Source organism: Talaromyces rugulosus, chromosome I (genome assembly GCF_013368755.1).
Source record: "Talaromyces rugulosus chromosome I, complete sequence".
Taxonomy (NCBI): domain Eukaryota; kingdom Fungi; phylum Ascomycota; class Eurotiomycetes; order Eurotiales; family Trichocomaceae; genus Talaromyces; species Talaromyces rugulosus.
In genome coordinates this window covers 618,431-637,830 of record NC_049561.1, presented here as the reverse complement: position 1 = coordinate 637,830, position 19,400 = coordinate 618,431, and the positions used below count along the sequence as shown (strand labels likewise).

The 19,400-nt window shown below is 44.9% G+C and overlaps 3 protein-coding genes across 3 annotated transcripts; 1 reads left to right on the top strand and 2 right to left on the bottom strand.

Annotated features, from left to right (window-relative positions):
- Positions 1–5,200: 5,200 nt before the first annotated feature.
- Positions 5,201–6,631, bottom strand: TRUGW13939_00192 (uncharacterized protein; the record flags this gene model as incomplete). Its single annotated transcript, XM_035483404.1, has 1 exon — positions 5,201–6,631. One exon carries the CDS (start codon positions 6,629–6,631, stop codon positions 5,201–5,203), a length of 1,431 nt encoding a protein of 476 aa, XP_035339297.1.
- Positions 6,632–7,055: 424 nt separating this feature from the next.
- On the bottom strand, positions 7,056–9,748 carry TRUGW13939_00191 (uncharacterized protein; the record flags this gene model as incomplete). The annotated part of the gene is made up of 18 exons (XM_035483403.1): positions 7,056–7,146; positions 7,206–7,265; positions 7,326–7,571; positions 7,632–7,854; positions 7,920–8,079; positions 8,159–8,488; positions 8,544–8,622; positions 8,684–8,791; positions 8,848–8,861; positions 8,923–8,930; positions 8,980–9,185; positions 9,241–9,271; positions 9,329–9,363; positions 9,415–9,430; positions 9,489–9,519; positions 9,567–9,575; positions 9,632–9,691; positions 9,740–9,748. Coding segments are annotated over 18 exons (1,716 nt in total), but the record flags the coding sequence as incomplete, so codon positions are not given.
- Positions 9,749–11,511: 1,763 nt separating this feature from the next.
- Positions 11,512–13,082, top strand: TRUGW13939_00190 (uncharacterized protein; the record flags this gene model as incomplete). Its single annotated transcript, XM_035483402.1, has 2 exons — positions 11,512–11,573; positions 11,651–13,082. The coding sequence occupies 2 exons, from the start codon at positions 11,512–11,514 to the stop codon at positions 13,080–13,082; spliced, it is 1,494 nt and encodes a 497-aa protein (XP_035339295.1).
- Positions 13,083–19,400: the final 6,318 nt, after the last annotated feature.

The following is a 19,400-nucleotide window of genomic DNA, read 5'->3' as shown; positions in this document are numbered from 1 at the left end:
GCTACCGTATATTACGTTTATGTGCACTGTAGTCTACTTGTCTACATGTAGCATTGCACTGCACAAACATTACGCTGTTGTAATAATATTTGTTCTCCGTCATTCCATATGAAATATACTTGATTGTACAGTACCGGTTGACGTCACTGCATGCCAGAAACGCAGGAATGTGGACCAATTGATATTGATTGATACATGTAGCAATATGTACATATTCATAGTAGGGACTTAGGATAAAGAACCAAGTCATGATTGGATATCGAGTGCATTGATTGACGTCGAATAAATAAATCATCATGTCATCATTCTCAGCATGTGAGCTGCTTTGAAAGCCTTTGGCTGTTTTATTCAGTCCTTATTATCCAACAATTATCTCCTCCCTCCACATATTCCCTGCCGGTATCCAGCGGCACCAGTGCTGCTCGTGTAATGGAATCCAAACAGACATTGCTGCTCAAGAAAATTCGGTGTGATTCGGTGTCTTTTTTTTTTGGAATGCAGTGAGTTCTTGATTAAACCGGGTCTGGAGGTTGTGAGCCTCAAGTGTGTGCTATCGCGGCAAACGTCGATGGGTTGTGAACATCTCCTGTTGTTCCTTTCGCCAGGCTTATGTATCAATATAGGGAGGATACAACAGCCAAATGACCTCTTTCATTCGTCGGAAACGAGCTGCTTTCCCCAACACGACAACAAATACCCCCGCAAAATGGAGCAAGAACCCCCCCGTAAGGTGGAGATGTTGGGACAATGTGAATAGAATTGTCTTCGTTGGATGATCTCGTTGCCCAGAAGCTCGTATGCCTGAGTTATCTACATTCTGAGCCATCAAATTCTCCCCACAGCGGTAGAAAAATAGAATGTCCGCGTCATTCGTGCAAGGCTGCTTGGATCTCGTGTATCGCGGTGTGAATATGCAGTTGGACAATACCGTTTGAATCCAGCACATATAAATGACTTGGGACTTTATAAGTGAATGCAAGGGAAATGGTCCATTCGTGTCGTCAGTCTGAGAGGGATCCATTTCATGTATAAAACCCAAAAAGAAATATCGTCGCTGGGCAACGTGGCAGCGTTACACGTCACTGTCACTGATTACGCAGGCACGAAGCCTTCACCCAGCTCCATCAAGATCGTCAATAATATATTCCGAGTCTTGTTTCAAAAAGTTCTGATTATTTAGCTATGTCGATCTTGGTGGTGTTTGAGGTTCTGTCGGTTTGGTTTGGTTTGGTTTCGATTTGATTTTGTCCTCAGGAAGAAATTGGGCAGACGATCCAGAGGAACGCTAAAAAAGCAGCCAGCCAAGCAAAGTTTTACTTCAATTGATCTAGCATCCAACTGACTTTTACTTCGTCAAGATGTGCGGCGGAAATTATGTATTTCCCCAGTGTTGCGACTGATTAGTGGCACAGCAATTAGGTCCATGGTATGCTGTTTTTTGATCGACAGTCACTTGCACCGTTGTTGGGTGTCTCAGTCACCCGATGTAGAATTTTCGCTAGATGTTGCTGGCTGGGATCACTGTTATCAAAGATGAAGATGCTGTGCGATGTTGTCGACACATGTAATCGACATCCAGAATAGCAACTGTCTATGTATGTGTCTATCTTGCTCTGTGCACCCATCGATTGATATCGGATGCCAACGACTGTACTTAAAAAAAAAATCATATCCTCTTGTCAATACGTTCACACCAGATGCTTCAGAATCCATTCCGAGTACTCGTTCGAAGGTATCAGCCGTGGGTTTCAGAAAGGTGCTGCCGTTGTTCACCGTAATGGTGCATGTTTTCCGATGCCGCCGGGAACCACCCTAGCTGGTGAGTGTTGATGGTGTCGACCAAGGCTATGTCGGCCTCCAAATACCCCGCCGTGCCAGCCAACTGTGTTCTTCTCAAAAAGCCGCCAGCAAGAAACAATCGGTGGGAGATAGAATAGAAAGTGGAAAGACGGCCTTTCCTCCAGGTTTGTAAAATGCCCCTTTCTCGATCAGATACAGCAGCAGTTATTTTGCAGTTTGTTGTACATCCCATCCCCCTTTTTTGCCCAGTACATTTTTAGGTCCGTAAGGTTTTTCAGAGCTGTGATTTCTGGAGAATGCTCGACGATTTGCTAGCTGTTGCGTGTCTGAATGTGTTGTTGGGTTGCCGCCATGCAAGCACCCTTTAAATCAATACACTGTATGCCAAGCTCCTAGACGTCCCGACCGTTTATAGGAATCCTTAAACGTTAAAACAAAACCATGAACGGCAACTCCGTTGGAAATTCCTTAAACAAGGCCGGATTTGCACCCGGCCTTGACATACCCGTGTCCCAGCTACCACCTTCCATCTATAGCAGACTGGTATTTTAGGTTGTATGTCGCCGATAGTAGATACGGACAGCAATTTGGTTCAGTCGGAAAAAACCAAAAGACAGCCCATGTTCAGAAGCTTGTCATCGAAAGGGAGACTCGACAAGAGAGGAACAAAACTGACAAAGCAGGCCGTGACGTATACATGGCGGAGTATTGCCGTAGTATCGAAAGCTCCATTCTCACAAGGTCCGATCGAGTACACAACATTTTTCGGAATCGCTGTGTACCTTTGAAGCAATTGGAGAACGGCATCATTCCTAGCAGCTCCCAACTGTGTAGCAGTGGGAACTGCCAGATTTCAGGCTAGTAGGTATAAACGTTCGTAGTAAATATGAGTAATACGCAAGTGTAATATCGTCTTGACTTCCGTTCAATGGCTCAGAGCCACCCATCAAAGAAACTGGTTCCACTGTATAGCCGACGGCCGTAAACGGCAGCTCATTTGTTGTGGTTCTTTTCGAGATTCGGCCATAGCTCTGGTCAGCGCAGCAAATAGAATTCGTCTTCACCATCCTATCTTGCACGCAGCTATGGTATTATTCTGAAGGGTATCACCATCGTTTTTCCTATTTTCATGGCCAAGGAAGATAATGGCACTCTCGTACTCAGGCAGCATGCTCCTTTGATGATGACGGTCTGTGTAGTGCCCTGGGCTGATTCCGCCAATGCTGTTGTGACAACCGAATGCGCTCTTGTTATGCCGTTCAGGAATAAACTCGGTGATGGAAAAGCCTCCAGAAATCAAAAAGTCTCCCCGGCTTCGTAATGAGTCTATGCTGACGTGCTCGGAACTCGTGAAACACCGTGTGTACATGTCTGCAAAGACATTGCTTTGTATTGACATCTCGTCGATGTCGTCGTTGATTGTGTCATATCTGCTGTCACACTTGGATTTTCAATTTCTCGAGGTAAGACGAAATAACATCGGGGAAACGCGATGCCTTAATAGAAAGCCAGTGCATTTGTCGACTTTTCGCCCAGCGATAGCGTCGAAATGGTTGGTCCAAGAGACGATTCTCCGTCGTCATGATACTAGCATTTTTGTCAGTGCCGGAACGAGAAACTGGAATTTCATCTACATACCCCTATGGCCATTTTCTCAAAATACCTAAGCATCAGCAGTTTGCTGGATGCTTGTGTTTCTAATCTAACAACTTATTAAGTTGTTAGAGTAAGACGGCCAAGAGCATACTTGACTTCGGATGGTGCTTCACTGAAAGCTTTCGAATCAACTGACACAACAATCTTGTAAGGCATTCCCTACATCCCAAGATGAATTAACCTCTGCATGTTAGGCAAAATTTGGGGCTTTCATACTAAATTGACAGCGAAGTGCGCGGCTACTGTTCCCTCGACTGATTTATCTCAATTCCTCCAGGTAAGAAGAAATAACATCGGAGAAGCGTGACGCCTTAAGAGAAAGCCAGTGCATTTCCCCTTTCCATGTGTTTGGCCTTGGTGTGAACTGACACGTGTGGGCGTTTGAATCTAGCATCCATGAACCCTCAATGTGGATTCCCCTGCGGTTGCTTCTCTGAATTGGCTCTTGTGCCTCTTCAGAAGGGTGTAGTCGGTCCGTAAATGTCGGACAGAACCTAGTATTCTTGCTGAGCGCGAACTTGTGGTCTTGTTCATCCGGTCAGTGTGGTCCCTCTGGGTAGCTCTGCTGTCTGGGCAGAAGTGCCGATAGCTTCTCCTTTCGCTCTTCCGATGATCAGAGATCATCTATCGTGCTTCTTTCCTTTGAGCCCGTTGTATGGATCGTATGTGCCTTTTTGGGGTTGCCGCAACCTCGTGCAAAGCCCAGCAAAACAGACGAGCAGTGTAGTTGCTCGCTTTCTCAAGGTGTGCCATCTTCTGCCAGGATATGGTATCGTCGTTAACCACGTTGCCCTTAGAGGCAGCGTGACAGACGAGAAATCTTGGGGTAGAGAAAACGATGTAGCATCGTTTTATGGGAGACTTTCTCATAGGTATAAGGACCGATCCCCCTTTTGATCCATCTGGGCATAAGTCAGCGTGTTATCACCTGGATCCAAGAAAGTACTCACCAGAGGGCCCTGGAAGGTTGAATGCCGTTTCCGAATTCAACAGGTAGGGTTCAGGGTTCCTGCTGTTCCCAGAGGAAGAAATCCAGTGATAAACACTGGCTGGACGTATAAGAGTTGAGAGAAATCCGAATATAGTTTCAATATTGATTGTTTTTGGAAAGAGACTTTTATTCGCACTACCAGATTATAGTATGTTGCTGGTACCACATTTCTGGGGAGAAAAAAGACAGGAAGTAAATCGAAGTTTGAAGTACGAGGGAAGAATCAAAAGTGAGAGCGACCGACAGCTCGTTTAATAACTGAGATTTCAGGGCCGGATCAATAGTCATTGCGAGAGGCGCTCTCTTGATTAGGAAAGAGCATTGACTTGTTTTCTCCGTTTGCAGACCCCGGTATCGACATCACTGACAGTCCTGATTTTGAGATTGTCTGAGAGCGAGCGGGGAAGCAGTTCCGAATGACATGTCATCGGAGCATAAACAGGGAAGATATCACATAAAATAATCAATTACTCGTATTCAGTCTGCCAGACACCCCGCTGCCTTGCAGATGCTAGTCTAGAATGTAATTCTCGCAACAAACGGACGAGTTTAAGATGCATCACATGAGCACATGTAGGTGATTCAATAAATGACCATCCTTGTTAGCTGCTGCAGCAGCAGATAGATTGAATGTGCCAAAATTTGAAATATTGAAAAAAAATTAAAAAAAAGCCAAGACATGCATACGCTCAAAAACAGTGGTATCGTCGTCATTGATATCATATACGTATATCCATACATATTCACAACATGTCAAACCGGAGGCCTTCCATTCCTCGCACCTCCATCCGCCGTCTTTCTCCGTTTCTCCCACCACGTTTGCAAAGCCGTGCGGGTCTCGTCCTGGATACGCTGCACCAAGACAGGATCCTCGTCGTCTGTGCGATTGGCCCGAAACGCCTCAAAAGCAGCCATCACATCCGGATGGCTCGCGGGATCGCTTTCTGGCACACTGTCCACGTCATTCCCCGCTTCGATGCGTTCTTGAACCTCGTTGATTTGCTTGAGGAGCAGGTCCTGCATATCGATGAAAATCCGGTCGGCGGGCATACGCTTCAGACCAACCCAGTCGAGCCCAACCAGCCGGAATTGCGCATCCGCTTCGATAGTAGCGCGGATGATTCCGTTGGTACGAAACGTGTTGCCAGACACCAGATACGTACGATTGGATGCGTTGGCCTGGCCACCCAGGATGCGAGCCACGCGCGTAGCGACAATCTCGGCGAGAGAGGCGTAGACTAGCTGGCCGAGAAAGATTAGCTGAATGAAACCCTGCATGTTGACCATGCAGGCCACGGAGGCAATGGCAGAAAGTGTGCCACTAATCATCCAAAACCAATGCAGACAGTCGTTGTAAAAAGAACGCTTAAACTCCCAGGTGATTCGCGCCCACCTTTCCATTGTGTCTTGCCGGCCCTTGAAAACGACCGTACCACCCGCAGGACGTTGGTAGATAGCGTAGCGAACTGTGCTATCATCCTTGATGGTCATTTTTTGCGGAACCACGAGTGGGGTGTGCGAGATGGCAAATCCGGCAACACAGTGAATCAGATAGAAGCAAAAGAGGGTGATAGCCCAAATATCGATGTACAGGGAGCCCAGTATGGCGCCGACTGCCAAAATCATGCCATTCATAATCATGATGGCGTCGAGAACACGGCGGCCCAGCCACCTGGTAGCCTTGGACGGACCTTGATGTTGCCGGTCTTGGGCCAGCTCCTCATCCATGCAGACAATCATAAAGTCGTTGACGGGTTTGGTGGACGACTTGTACGCGATCACATCACCCACCCACATCTTGCTAAAGTCGAGCGGAAACTCCTTGAAGACCATATTGGACACGACAGCCAGAGTCTGGGTGTCGCGCGTGCACAGGCTGATGGCCGGATGGATCGACTGGAAGGTGGCCGTTAGATGCTCGACCAGCACCTTGACGGGGATCAGCGCCGCGCCCATCATCATCGTGTGCGGCCAGGTGAAGATGCTGTGGTCATACTGCGTGTACAGTCGCGCAGCGCTCAGGCTGGCGCGCGGATTATGCAGCACCGCCGCGACGCCTAGGGGGTCAAAGGTGACCTCGTTATCGTCCTTCAGCGTCGCGATCGCAGACGGATGATCGGGCAGCGCGGCCCGGACCGCGCCCACGTTGAGCGCGATCCCCACCAGGTACGGCGACAGCGTCATGCCGGCATTCTTTGTAGACTCAAGTATTTGACAACAGAAGCAAAGGTAGGGAGGGTGCTGTTAGTGTTTATTTATTTTTTCTGCAGGATTCGCGCTTGCAAGGTTAGCTAGCTGCACGTGCGGTCTGGACTTGGGCCGGCGTGCGGCTGAGCCGGGATTATTATTAGCCCTCTCTTAAAATTACTTGGTTTGTCATTCTTATTATAGCTTCAATGTTCAATTTTTTCATCTCAAGTTCATCAAATGTGCAATTTTGAATATATAATTAGACCCTGACTCCGAGACCCTAATACCAGACTTTTTAGGGTTCCTCGTGGACTGTCGGATATGATTGCTGTCTATAATCATGTCTATAACAACACACACTGCCCCAGCACGACCCGATAATGTTGATTTTTGCCAGCAGAAAAACACATGGGCGCGTCTAGAAATGACCCGCGCCAGTCACCACCTTCTTTTGGTTTTTCGCCTCGTCGATGATTTTGTCCAGCATTCCAGCGCTGGCGGCCACCAGACTGCTATGAGTTAGCAAACAACTCTCAAAAATAATGGTGGTAAAATGATAGATGCTTACCCCAGGAATGGCGGACTGCATTGTGTGACTTTACTAGTCAGCTCGGGATGCGCTTGCAGACTGGAAAGAGAAAAAAAAATTAGCAATCCATCAACCAAATCAATACTTGTCTTCACTCACCCAACGTAGAATGGATGGTCCTTGAGCTCAAAAGCCTCCATACGCTTGCCTGATTCGTCCTTGGCAATGAAGTGAAGCCCGGCCTTTTCGAGTTCCTCAACTAGGTCCGGGTTCACCTCGTAGCGGTGTCGGTGGCGCTCGGTGAAGGACGCGCCGCCCCCATAGAGAGCCCGGAGTTTGCTCCATTCGCTGTCAGGTTGGAAGTTACTTGCGCGTAGGCCCAGTCTCATTGTGCCTCCCAGGTGTCTGTTGGTTCAATCTATTTTAGTATAAAAGGCGACAATGATAGTGAAAAAGAAAACATACTCCTTGGAAGACTCGGGCATAAACACAATAGCCCAGTTCTCCCCATGTTGGGATTCGCTTCCCCATTCCTCCGATGTAGCTTCAGGGTGGCCGCAGAGAGACCGCGAAACTTCAATGGTGGCGACCTGCATTCCCAAGCAAATGCCTAAGAAGTTTTTGTTGTTTTCTCGTGCCCATTTGGCACAGGCGATCATGCCTTCGGTACCTCGGTGACCAAACCCACCTATACACGACTTAGTACATTTCGATAAAAACCGACTTCTCTAACTTGGTTGGGGGAGACGCTACCTGGAACAACCACACCATCGGCTTCACAAACAGCCTGCCATGCTTTGTGATATTTGCCGGGCTCTTTCTTTTGAGTTGCTGGTTCCAGGTGTTCGGAGTCTACCGGGATAAGCTTTAGCTTGCGGCGACAATGCATCGCCGCGTGTTCCAGTGCTTTGACCTAGGTCTGTTAGCTGTGAAAACTCTCAAGTAGGACCAGTGACAGAAGAAAAAGAGAGGGAGAGGGAGAGAAAACTCACCACACTGAGATAAGAATCCATGAGCTGCGTATATTTTCCAACCAAGGCAATCTGTACCGAGGCGGACTCTTTGGGAATAATAATGGTCTTTTTCCACAGCTCCCACAGAGACGCGCCCTGGGCAGCGATAGCAGGCGTCAGGGTTAGCTTATCAAGACTCAAGCCCGATCGTAGGCGTTGGAGCAACTCTTGTTCATGAAGAAGCAGCGGAACTTCGTAGACAGTCTCCATATCGTGGACACCAATCACCTGTTCGTAATCGACTTGGCAACTCGTGGCAATCTTCCGGATGGTGGCATTCTCGAGCGAATTATCGCAGCGGCAAGCAATCTACAACCAGGTTTATCAGTCAATGCTAGACTGTCTTGGACGTGAAAAGACCTACCAAATCTGGGATCAATCCAGCGCTCCGCATTTGTTTGATGGCGTGCTGAGTAGGCTTGGTCTTTTCTTCTCCGTGTATCCTGAATCTTCATTAGTTATGTGTCTCAATAGGACTTTTTTTCAAGGAGAAATAGTACTTACGACGGAACGAAGCTGACCTGGATATTGAAAAATGACGAATCGGGATCTTTCGTCAGCTTGTGTCTCAGCTGAACTAATGCCTCGACAAAAGGTGCCGACTCGATGTCACTAATTTTTGGGTTAGCTGGTTAACTTCGACTTCCTGTAGACATAAGAGGACATACCCGATCGTTCCACCCTAAAAAGGCAGCGGTTAACCCCAAATTCGTCTATAGATAGACCAGGTAAAAGAGACATACTAGTTCGACTAGAGGAATAAGTCAGCATGCGTCTAGCGACGAAGGTTGAATACATACTAATACAGACATCCGGAGTTTCACCGGAGTTATCGACTGGAACCTTGGCGACCCTCATTATCCATTCCTGGATCATGTCCGTGATGTGAGGAACGACCTGGACTGTGCGGCCGAGATACGTCCCTTTTCTCTCGCGGGAAATGACTTCTTGGTAGATCTTTCCGGTCGTGATATTGTTGTCACGAGTTAGGTTGATGCCGAGGTAACTAGCGGTACATAATTAAGTCAAGTTCGGTAATACTAAGGACGAGTCTTATGTACCGTTCGTAGTTTCCAAGGTCAAGGTCACATTCTGAGATAACAAGGTGAGCAAATATCGATGCTGAATGGAAATATAGAGTGCACATACCTCCCCCGTCAGCAAGAACAAAGCACTCGCCATGTCTGAATAGCGTCAGTAGTGTATATCATCATGTTTTCTAGCGGCGAGCTCACTCAAGAGGCCCCAGTGCTGAGTACTTTAGTCAGTATTACGCCATAACAAGATACTAGGGAAGGGGTTTTCTTACTTCCAGCATCGATGTTCAGATATGGATCAATCTATTCTATCAGCATGATAAAAATTTGACTTTACATTAGGTGAATACCTTAATTGCCTAGAATTATAACGTTAGTAAAAATCCGGCTAGTCAGCGAAATGAAGATTTTATACCGTCACTCTCAACCCAGTTGTCTTAAGCAAGAGTCCAGCCGAAGAGGCTGGAAGCGTGTTCTATCAGTCTACCAAAGAATCGCCAATCCATACAGGCCAGTATCATACCGATAATTCCTATCGATAAAGCACATCAGTCAAAAACCACCTCCCCACGGAACGCGTTCAAAGTCTGACGCGACATGGGCAAGGGATAAAACTGACCTTTTCCAACACCGGAGATAACACCGCCGCTTACTAGTACCACACGCATCTTGAATGTCCAGGCGTTGAGGTACGATCACGTCGAGTTCTAACAAAAAAAATTCGCGATTTGAGATGGAAGTCGGTGAAGTGCCGCGTTGAAAAAAATTTGGCGCGCCCACTCAGACACGTGGGATCAGCCCCACAATGGAGCGCGAGCTGCCGAACAGAGCACAGCGTGGATATTTATGAGTACGAGGGATTGGAAGTGTGGATTATACGATGCAGAGTTGTTCGATCTCGAAATAAATGAACATTAGTTGTCGTGGGCGGTGATATTGATGATGGTGGTGGTCTCGTCGTCGTCTAGTTTCTGATGCTGTCTCTGTGGGGCACTTTGAGGTGGTAGTGGCCAATCATCGCCTCAAGATAGCTGGATTGTGCTAAGATCTTGCCGCGTTAATCCTATTATGGAAAGAGCTAGTCCTAATCTGTACATATTGGATTCTGCACTCAAAGAATGAAATATATGTACAATGTATGTACACAGCTACCGAGTCAAGTCACGAGGAATTGTGTCGTAAAAAGGCAGTACGAGATGCATAGCTGCATCAGCTATGGTACACATAAAGATCTCCCAGGAGAAAATTTATGTGTGGCAAGTGGGGTAACAATCTTCTATATAAACATTACATAAAAGCTAAGATAATAATAATACTACTCATACATATATGTATCTCGACTAATAGTGCTCCCTGACATCAATTGATTTGAACGTTCGGGAGCTCCAGTAGTGTCGATACAACATTGAAGCGCGCGTGGATGGACCGGATCTCCAGATGCCCGGGCAAAGAAAATCAATTCATTCCGGTCCCGACCAACTCAACCAATCTGAAAGCCGAGATGCATGCTTATTTTCCAACCCGGCCGGGTGGGGTTTCTACTAGTAGTTTGTACAGCAATCTCATGGACTCCGTACCTTTGATCCGTGAGACTTCAATTTAAGCTTCCGCTCGCCCATGTCAACGGGCAGATCCAGTTAGGAAGTATTTCCCGATACAGAGATAGGAAGCATTTCCCGACGCAACTGCGGCTTGAGAGTATTAGTTTGATGGTAAACAGATAACAGTCCTCTCCCTGTGTATTAATAATAATCGTGGAGCGAAAATAATACTATGTACCACCAAAAATAATACCCACCCACAATTTAAAAAAAAAACCATGTCGGCCGAGAAGGAGAGACGCAGTCGGGTCAGCGTAGGACGAGCAAGACCCCGCTCTACCAATGCGGGGGAAAGCCCATCGGCTGGCAACGGAGAATCGAGGGACAGCGAATTGAATACCGTATGGTATCTGGGGACACGATACGGTACGGAACGAGACCAGGGTACCTTGGGGCGATCCCATAAGCAAGTACCTAAGTCTTATAGCATGGGTGAAAGGAAAGGCAGGAGCTCTCCATCGCTCCGAACCGCGCCAAGAAGCGGTCCCGCTAGGCCTTCCCTTTTCGGGCAGCAGGTTGACCGAAAAGGTAATTATGACGCCCCCGGTGGGGCCCGCTCTGGCTCTTGTGGAAGGTGCGACCCCGCGCGCCCTCTATGATCTATCATTTAAGGGCGTCGCTCGCTCCTCTCTCGTCCCTGTTTCTCGTCTTCTTCTCTCCCCCAGACGTCTTTCTCTGACAGTTCGCCACAATCATGTCTCTTTCGCAACAGATCACTCTTCCCAATGGGGTCTCGTACGAGCAGCCCCTTGGCTTGTATGTCTTCTCTCTCTCCTCTCCTTGTGCGGGGAATAGCTCCTATAGTTCCTCGTGGCTAACCCAGCTTCTGTTAGGTTCATTAACAATGAGTTTGTTAAAGGTGCCGACGGCAAGACCTTCGAGACCATCAATCCCCACGACGAAAAGGTCATCACTGCCGTCCACGAGGGTACCGAGAAGGATGTCGACATCGCCGTCAAGGCCGCCCGCACCGCCCTCGAGGGTGAATGGAAGCACGTTACCCCCTCTCAGCGTGGCCGCCTGCTGACCAAGCTGGCCGACCTCCTCGAGGAGAACATTGAAACCCTGGCTGCCATCGAGTCGCTGGACAACGGCAAGACCGTCTTCTGGTCCAAGGTTGACATCAACAACGCCGCAGGCTGCATTCGTTACTATGGTGGCTGGGCCGACAAGATCGTCGGTCAGACCATCGACACCGATGAGAAGAACTTTACTTTTACTCGCCACGAGCCCGTTGGTGTCTGCGGCCAGATCATCCCCTGGAACTTCCCCATGTTGATGTGGTCATGGAAGATCGGCCCTGCCCTGGCTACCGGTAACACCATCGTCCTCAAGACCGCTGAACAGACCCCTCTGTCTGCTTTATTCGCCGCCACCCTTGTAAAGAAGGCCGGTTTCCCTCCCGGTGTTGTCAACATCGTCTCTGGTTTCGGTAAAACCGCCGGTGCCGCCATTTCTAACCACATGGACATCGACAAGGTTGCCTTCACCGGATCCACCCTCGTTGGTCGCCAGATTCTGCAGGCCGCCGCCAAGAGCAACCTCAAGAAGGTCACTCTCGAACTCGGTGGCAAGTCGCCCAACATCGTCTTCGCCGATGCCGACTTGGATAATGCCATCTCCTGGGTGAACTTTGGTATCTACTACAACCACGGTCAATGCTGCTGCGCCGGTTCCCGAGTGCTTGTCCACGAAGCCATCTACGACAAATTTATCGAAGCCTTCAAGAAGCGTACTCAGGCCAACAAGGTCGGCGACCCCTTCGGTAAGGACACCTTCCAGGGTCCTCAGATTTCCCAGATCCAGTACGACCGCATCATGGGCTACATCGAAGAAGGAAAGAAGGCTGGAGCCACCGTCGTCACTGGCGGCGAGCGTGTCGGCGACAAGGGTTACTACATCGCACCCACGATCTTCTCCGACGTCACCAGCGACATGAAGATTGTTCAGGAGGAGATTTTCGGACCCGTCTGCACCGTCCAGAAGTTCAAGGATGAGGAAGAAGCCATTAAGCTTTCCAACACCGGTACATACGGTCTCGCCTCGGCCGTGCACACGACCAACCTGAACACCGCCCTCCGTGTCTCTGGTGCTCTACGCGCCGGTACCGTTTGGGTCAACAACTACAACATGTTGCACTACCAGATGCCATTTGGTGGCTACAAGGAGTCTGGTCTGGGCCGAGAACTTGGCTCGTATGCTTTGGAGAACTACACCCAAGTCAAGAGCATTCGTGTCTACCTTGGCGATGCTCTTTTCAGTTGAACGATGAAATTGTGTTTTCCAAAAAAAATCATGTTTCTATTCGATGTATAATGACTCATCTTCCATACCCATGTTGATAGGCATGAATACGATGAGATGACTGTTATTCTAATTAAGCTGAATTAGTATTTCACTCTAAGCCTGTAACTAGTAACTAGTTGCATAATTTAGTAAGCATTCGACAGACTTTTGACCACCAGACCAAAAATATCGCAACCATTAGTCCTACATACTGCATGTGGCTGACAATTATTAATAATATTAATAACTGCGTTATTATTTCGAGTGCTCTCGCCAAAACGAAACTCGGTACGAAACACGCCAAGTCGTCAAATACTCGGGTTTATTCACACCGAAGTCGTCTCGGGGTAATCATAGCCCGGCGGGGCCGACTCATCTTTGCGGACATTAATTATCATTATATTACTAGTATATCTGTTGGTTTATTGAAGCAATCATTAAAGCAACCGAGATTATGCGCTCTAACGCGCCGGCTACAGGCCGCGCGAGGAATCACGTGATCTCGTTTGGAATGGGGGTTATAAGAACGCGTCGGTGTCAGGTTCAGATAGTACACAGAATCATATACGTTTTACTAGAGTAACTTGGGTAAGATATTAGTAGCAACCAACTCTTTACTCTTCACAAAGAGCACATACATATCCATACAACCTATTTAATAAAGGAGACCAATAAATATACAATATAGTGTCGAACTGGACGAAGCAGTTTAGATCTTGGGGCTCTAGAACGCATGAGACGGCTTTGCTTGGTGGGAAATGACTGAATTGACTGTGTAAGGATAAGTACAGGATTTGTGTGTGGTTCGCTAATAAAAACTGTTTTCTTTGTTTGCTTCCACGTGACCGCAGGTTGCCAGAGGCCGAGTTGTCGGCATATATCAGGTTAAAAGCAGTCATAAATGTAAACACTATCTTCTAGAATACAAAACTATTAGACATATATTTTTCAGTATTCATCAATTGATAGCGTCTAGTCAACCAATTTAGTTATCACTTATCTATGAACTCGTTTCTATCTCGTTATTGCTACAATCTGGAAAGGGTGACTGTTAGATGAGATGAAACGCTAATATCCTACACCGCCTGTCGATTTCTGTCACCAAAATATCTGCGCACACAAACATTGTTGTTGGATATCTCCGACACTTGGAAACAACTAAATGTCTTGCTAGTAGGGTATATACATCCTTACTCAACGCTCAGAAAGTTGATTTCTAATACTCATCTAATCTAACAAAACATGAGAGAACGATGAGCAACAAAGACCTCACTTTTCACCTATTCGGTGATTTCACTCTCGAAGATCCTAGCTACTTTTTGAATAACGCTAAATTATCAGAGATCGACCAGTATCTCCCCATAATCCAAGATCTGGAGCGCCGTTAGAAGAAACGTAAGTCAAAAGGTTTATTCCACTTGGTGCTATCAAGCTAAGAGATTCACAAATAGGTCCACAGTCCGGTTAAAATCTTAACTCTACCTTCGCCAAGTTTGTGAAACACGAGACTACTACATAAAAGAAGCTAGGCGTGGAGAGATCTTCACAGCATCTTCTACTTCCAAGTGGTTCTATCCACTCCTCACTTGCCTACCATCTATACAATCCAACGTACTATGTCCGAGACCCAGAATGCCAGATAACCGACGACAAAACGAGCCCAACAATCTATCTACTACATGGCAGTGGGTTCTCATCAAACAATAGCTTCATCTTTGATCAGGTGTGCCGACGTGATAAGAAGAAAGATGTTCTTTGGTTTTATTCCGAAAATATTCTAAGGCCACATCGTGACTTTATGTGCGAGATTCGTAAAAATATGTCTACAATCGTGGAGATCTGCTTTGGTGTGAATGTATGGAACGAGGTGAAAAAGTCTGCTAAGGTCATACGCTTTCCTCTATGGGGAACTTTCAAGGACGTCAAGCTTTACCTTGAACTCGAAGTGGATGGAAGGTCTCTTAAACGATTCCTATTTCACGTTTATCACCCACAATATTTGTGCAGGGTTAGTCGATCGTCTCGACTTGCGCCCGCAGGCCAGAAAAAACACGAAAAATTACAGGACATGTCACTAGATGTGGCTGCTAAATTTGTCTGTCATAAAATCAATCCTCGATTTTATCAGACCGACCAAGTTCCTTTGGACCATTCACAACCCGACGAGGTATCTTGAGTCTCGCTTAAAATGCGATGGTTGTGGCAAGAAAGGTAGCTACTGGCGTCCAGCCGATAAAGCCACCCCTTCGGTGGGGGAGAGCACTCTACGGTCAACGGTCAACGGGTTCAAGGATGTCGGTTGCAACCTTGCCGAATTCCCTAGGTTTCCAGAAATTATATATGCCAAGGCATTGTTTGAGAAGAGATTCGAGATGCTCAAGGAGGCAGCCAAACACGAGCACGGAAATTCTAGGGCAACCAAAAAAATAAAACGACATCTTTGATGAGTATTCGTTAACAAACAAAATTGAGAAACCTGAAGTTTCATGTATCGGATTATTAGAAAAAAGAAAATAGAAAGATTACAACGTATTCCACACCCCAGCCGGGACAGGCGTAATTCCATATAAAATGGCCTTTTTTGGTCCAATAATTTCTCAAAAATTTATTACATAACCGTATATATATATATTTAATATAATATAAAGTCTGGTATAATTAATTGATTCTTACTATATTAAACTGTAAAAGATAATATTAATGAAAATTACATCTGTATCCATAGTGATAACTGTCATTCTCTCTAGAGGCAGTGAATCTCAAAGAAACCAACATGGGGAGAAAAGAGAAGAAGGAAACTCTGGAGGTTAGTTACACAATAAATAACCGAGCTCAGTGGGTGGAGCTATCCCCTTTCCATCTCTGCATGAGGTTATCCCCAGATCCGGCACCTCGCTACCGGTTGATGCTTCAGGCCATGTATGAAGTCCGGAGTCCGGCACCAATCTATATGCTTTTATTCCTATGAATCAATATACTAAGATTTGAACCTTAGTTTTTAATAAATTGTTGTAAAGCAGGCAAGTAGCCTGCTCCAGTGGTTGTCTGGAATGACTAATCGAGTTACATAGAACCTACTAGGTGACGACTAGGTGTCGAGGTACTATATAATTATGCAGTAAAAGTAGATGATATTCTTGTACAGAATACACCGCTTGAGGCCTCCGGAAACCCGGGTAAGGCCTCAAGCTTATAAGGCTCCATCTCGGGGTCTCGAGAAGGTGTGGCAATTAGTCTGCCTCGTCAATAATCTGAGTTCTTGTACAACATGGGAATCCTTATTCCCCTATTTCCGTATCGGTGTGACGACGAGTCGATTCCTATCCTCTAAGAGTACTCTGCAACGAGAAAACCAAACATAAGAAGAGAAAAAGGAAGAGAAAGAACCTCTCCCACTAGTTACATAAGAAATATTCCTTTGTGTACATTAATCTATTCCTTTTATAGTTCCGTATAAGATTATTCCTATCTCAGTACCGCTCTCAGTTCCTTTTCTTTGGTAATACCTCAGGCCGCCACTACTAGTTCCCAAGGCCTGGGTCAGGACCATCATATTACTCCCCCTTCTAGGCCATACTTATCCTTAAATATACTATTATCTCCCCTATCTAGCATAAATCTATTTTTCTTTACTACCTTCAACCATTCCTAGAGGTATTTCAGTGGTCCTGACTTTTCTAAATAGCAGTTATAGTACTTTTTTAATATAATAGAAGTATTCTTAAAATTTCCAGCTAAGTATCACTCTATATCAATATTATAATCTAACTATTTTATTTAATAATAAAGCTTTTTCTAGTATACCCAGACATCTAATACTTTTTTAACTATCTACTCATCCTGTCTATTCATCTCAATAGATTCTATTAGCTCTTCCAGCTGTCCTAGTAATAATTCTATGATTATTGCTCGCCTCAGTTTCTCTAGTAAAAATATAGAATACATATTGATTCTATCTAGTAATTCTAATTCAAAAGAGTTGCCAATTCACTTCTTAATTCAGTATAGACTATTTACCTAGATGTCTAGCTTCCTACTAAGCCACTCTATTTCTCAGTACTTTGTAGTAACTATGATATAATTATCTACATCAAAGTTAAGTAGTCAGCGCTTTCTATTGACTATTAATTACTATCACTCCTAACTCTTCTAGAGATTTATCCTCACTACTTTCTAGACACTATGTATTCAACCTAGTTATGACTTAATATTCTCTTTATTTAAGATTAGTTTCTTTAGTAGTTTAAGTAACTTCTAATTAAATAAGATATATGGCTAGTATCTTCTCTTAACCATAAATGGTGACAGTCTAATTGACTCTTAAGGTAAAGTTGCTATTATATTGTCAATCGGTTCAACAACTCGTCACCAAGATGTGAATCGGGGTGGGTATTCTGCTAACAGAAGGCAAGATGAGAACGTTGTGTAAGGCAATCCTAGGATAAGTAGAGTACTATCGCAATGATAGGCTGCAAAGTATGTTGAAGAGTAATAGTAATATGCTATTTGCTTGAGAGAATAAAACACAATGAGCTAGATACATGATGGTAAATGAGTGTCCTTATATAGCTGATCCTAAACATAGCGAGCATAGTCGATGCTCTGTTGGCTATGTTGTTGACATATCCAAACATAGTCTGGCTATGTTTGGCTATGTTACCTGCATAGTCACGTGCCATGGTGCACTTCCACTGACATGGTGCATGCGCACCGCTGGGGTGCATCCGCACCGGGTGTACTCGCACAGGGTAGGTGGTTCTGCACTAAGTGTATTTGCACGGAAATGGTGCAGCCGCACCATTTAGGGTGTATATCCACCTGGTGTGTCTTCACTAAACCAGTGCATCTGCACTGTCCAGATCACGTGAGTTCTCGTGTAGTCACTTCCGTCTTCGTTCCTACAATTAGCAAGTCTACTCCATAGGAGTTTCAGGCAGCTTGCTTATGTAAGTAGCGTCCGCTACTTATCGATTGGCTGAGCGTTCACGATTCTTATGACATATATAATCCATCATCAGTAATCAGTCTAACCAGTTATCTTATATATAGTTTATAAATACTCTTAGCTTCTGTAATAAATACTGATTGGCAATCTCTGTCTATTTATTAGTCTAAGAATAATAGGTAGTTAATAGCTTTAGCTTAATTCTAAAGCAGTAGCATATCTCTGATCAGAATTTTAATATAAATTAACTATCTCTGTCTAATATAATAGAGTTAGAGAGTCCTGTCTAGTAGAGTATATTCTTTAACTATAACTAGGCTATTTCTTTAGCCATAGTCTCTTTCTAATAAGATATTAATATTAATGTTTTACTAAGTTAATCTATAATCATAAATATTATATTATATCCTTTATAGTCCTACAGGTAAGTTATAAAATCTATTAAAATATATTGCTAAGATTAATCTAGAATAGGTAATAGATTTAGTAGTCTAGAAAATAGATCTCTCTAAGTATTTATCTACTTATATACTATATAATTATCTAAATAACAATTCATATTCTTATTCTATAACTCCTAATAATAATATTTTTTAACTAAGCTCCAAGTTTTTATCCTTCTAGAATAAGCAGTAAATAGTTGGTAATAGATCTTATCTAATAAATATATACATAGATCTCCTTCCTTAGAAACATATAAGCAGCCTTTAAATAGTACTATCTTATTAATAATTTACCAGTCCTCTCCTGAGTACTCTACTTATTTTTTTATTTTAGCTATAGCAGTATATTATTTATTAGCTATTATAGCATAAGGTACCAGATCAGTCCTAGTTATAACTATATAGATTTTTATTCCCAGGTTATCAGCCTATAAATACTTTCTATAGTTTAGTTTCTTAATAATTCTGCTATCTAAAACTTTTTTTAAAAGTAGAATCCTTTTCTAATAGTCTAGATTGTCTATTTTATTACTATATTATCGGGTCAAGGTGTTTGTAAGTATATTAGTTTTGTCTAGTTAATATTTTAGAGTGAAGTAAAACTTATATAAGAATTTATACTATTTTATCTATTGGATGTTTAATAACTTTATAGATATGAAGTATTCAAGAGCTTAGTGTTACGGGCTAGGTCCCGTCTTACTGGCCTTATGTAGGTCCAGGAATTGAGTAGATTCGAACGTGAGAAAGAGAAGGAAAAGGTTCGCAGGGGTTCGCATTGTCGAATGTCGATACAGGCGAGTGTGGGTCCCGGGGGCGCCCTAGCGAATCTGGTGTAGCGTCAGGGGGTTCTTCTATGGCGAACCAGGTGCGGACCAGGTGCGGTTATTCTACGAGAGCGAAGCCTGA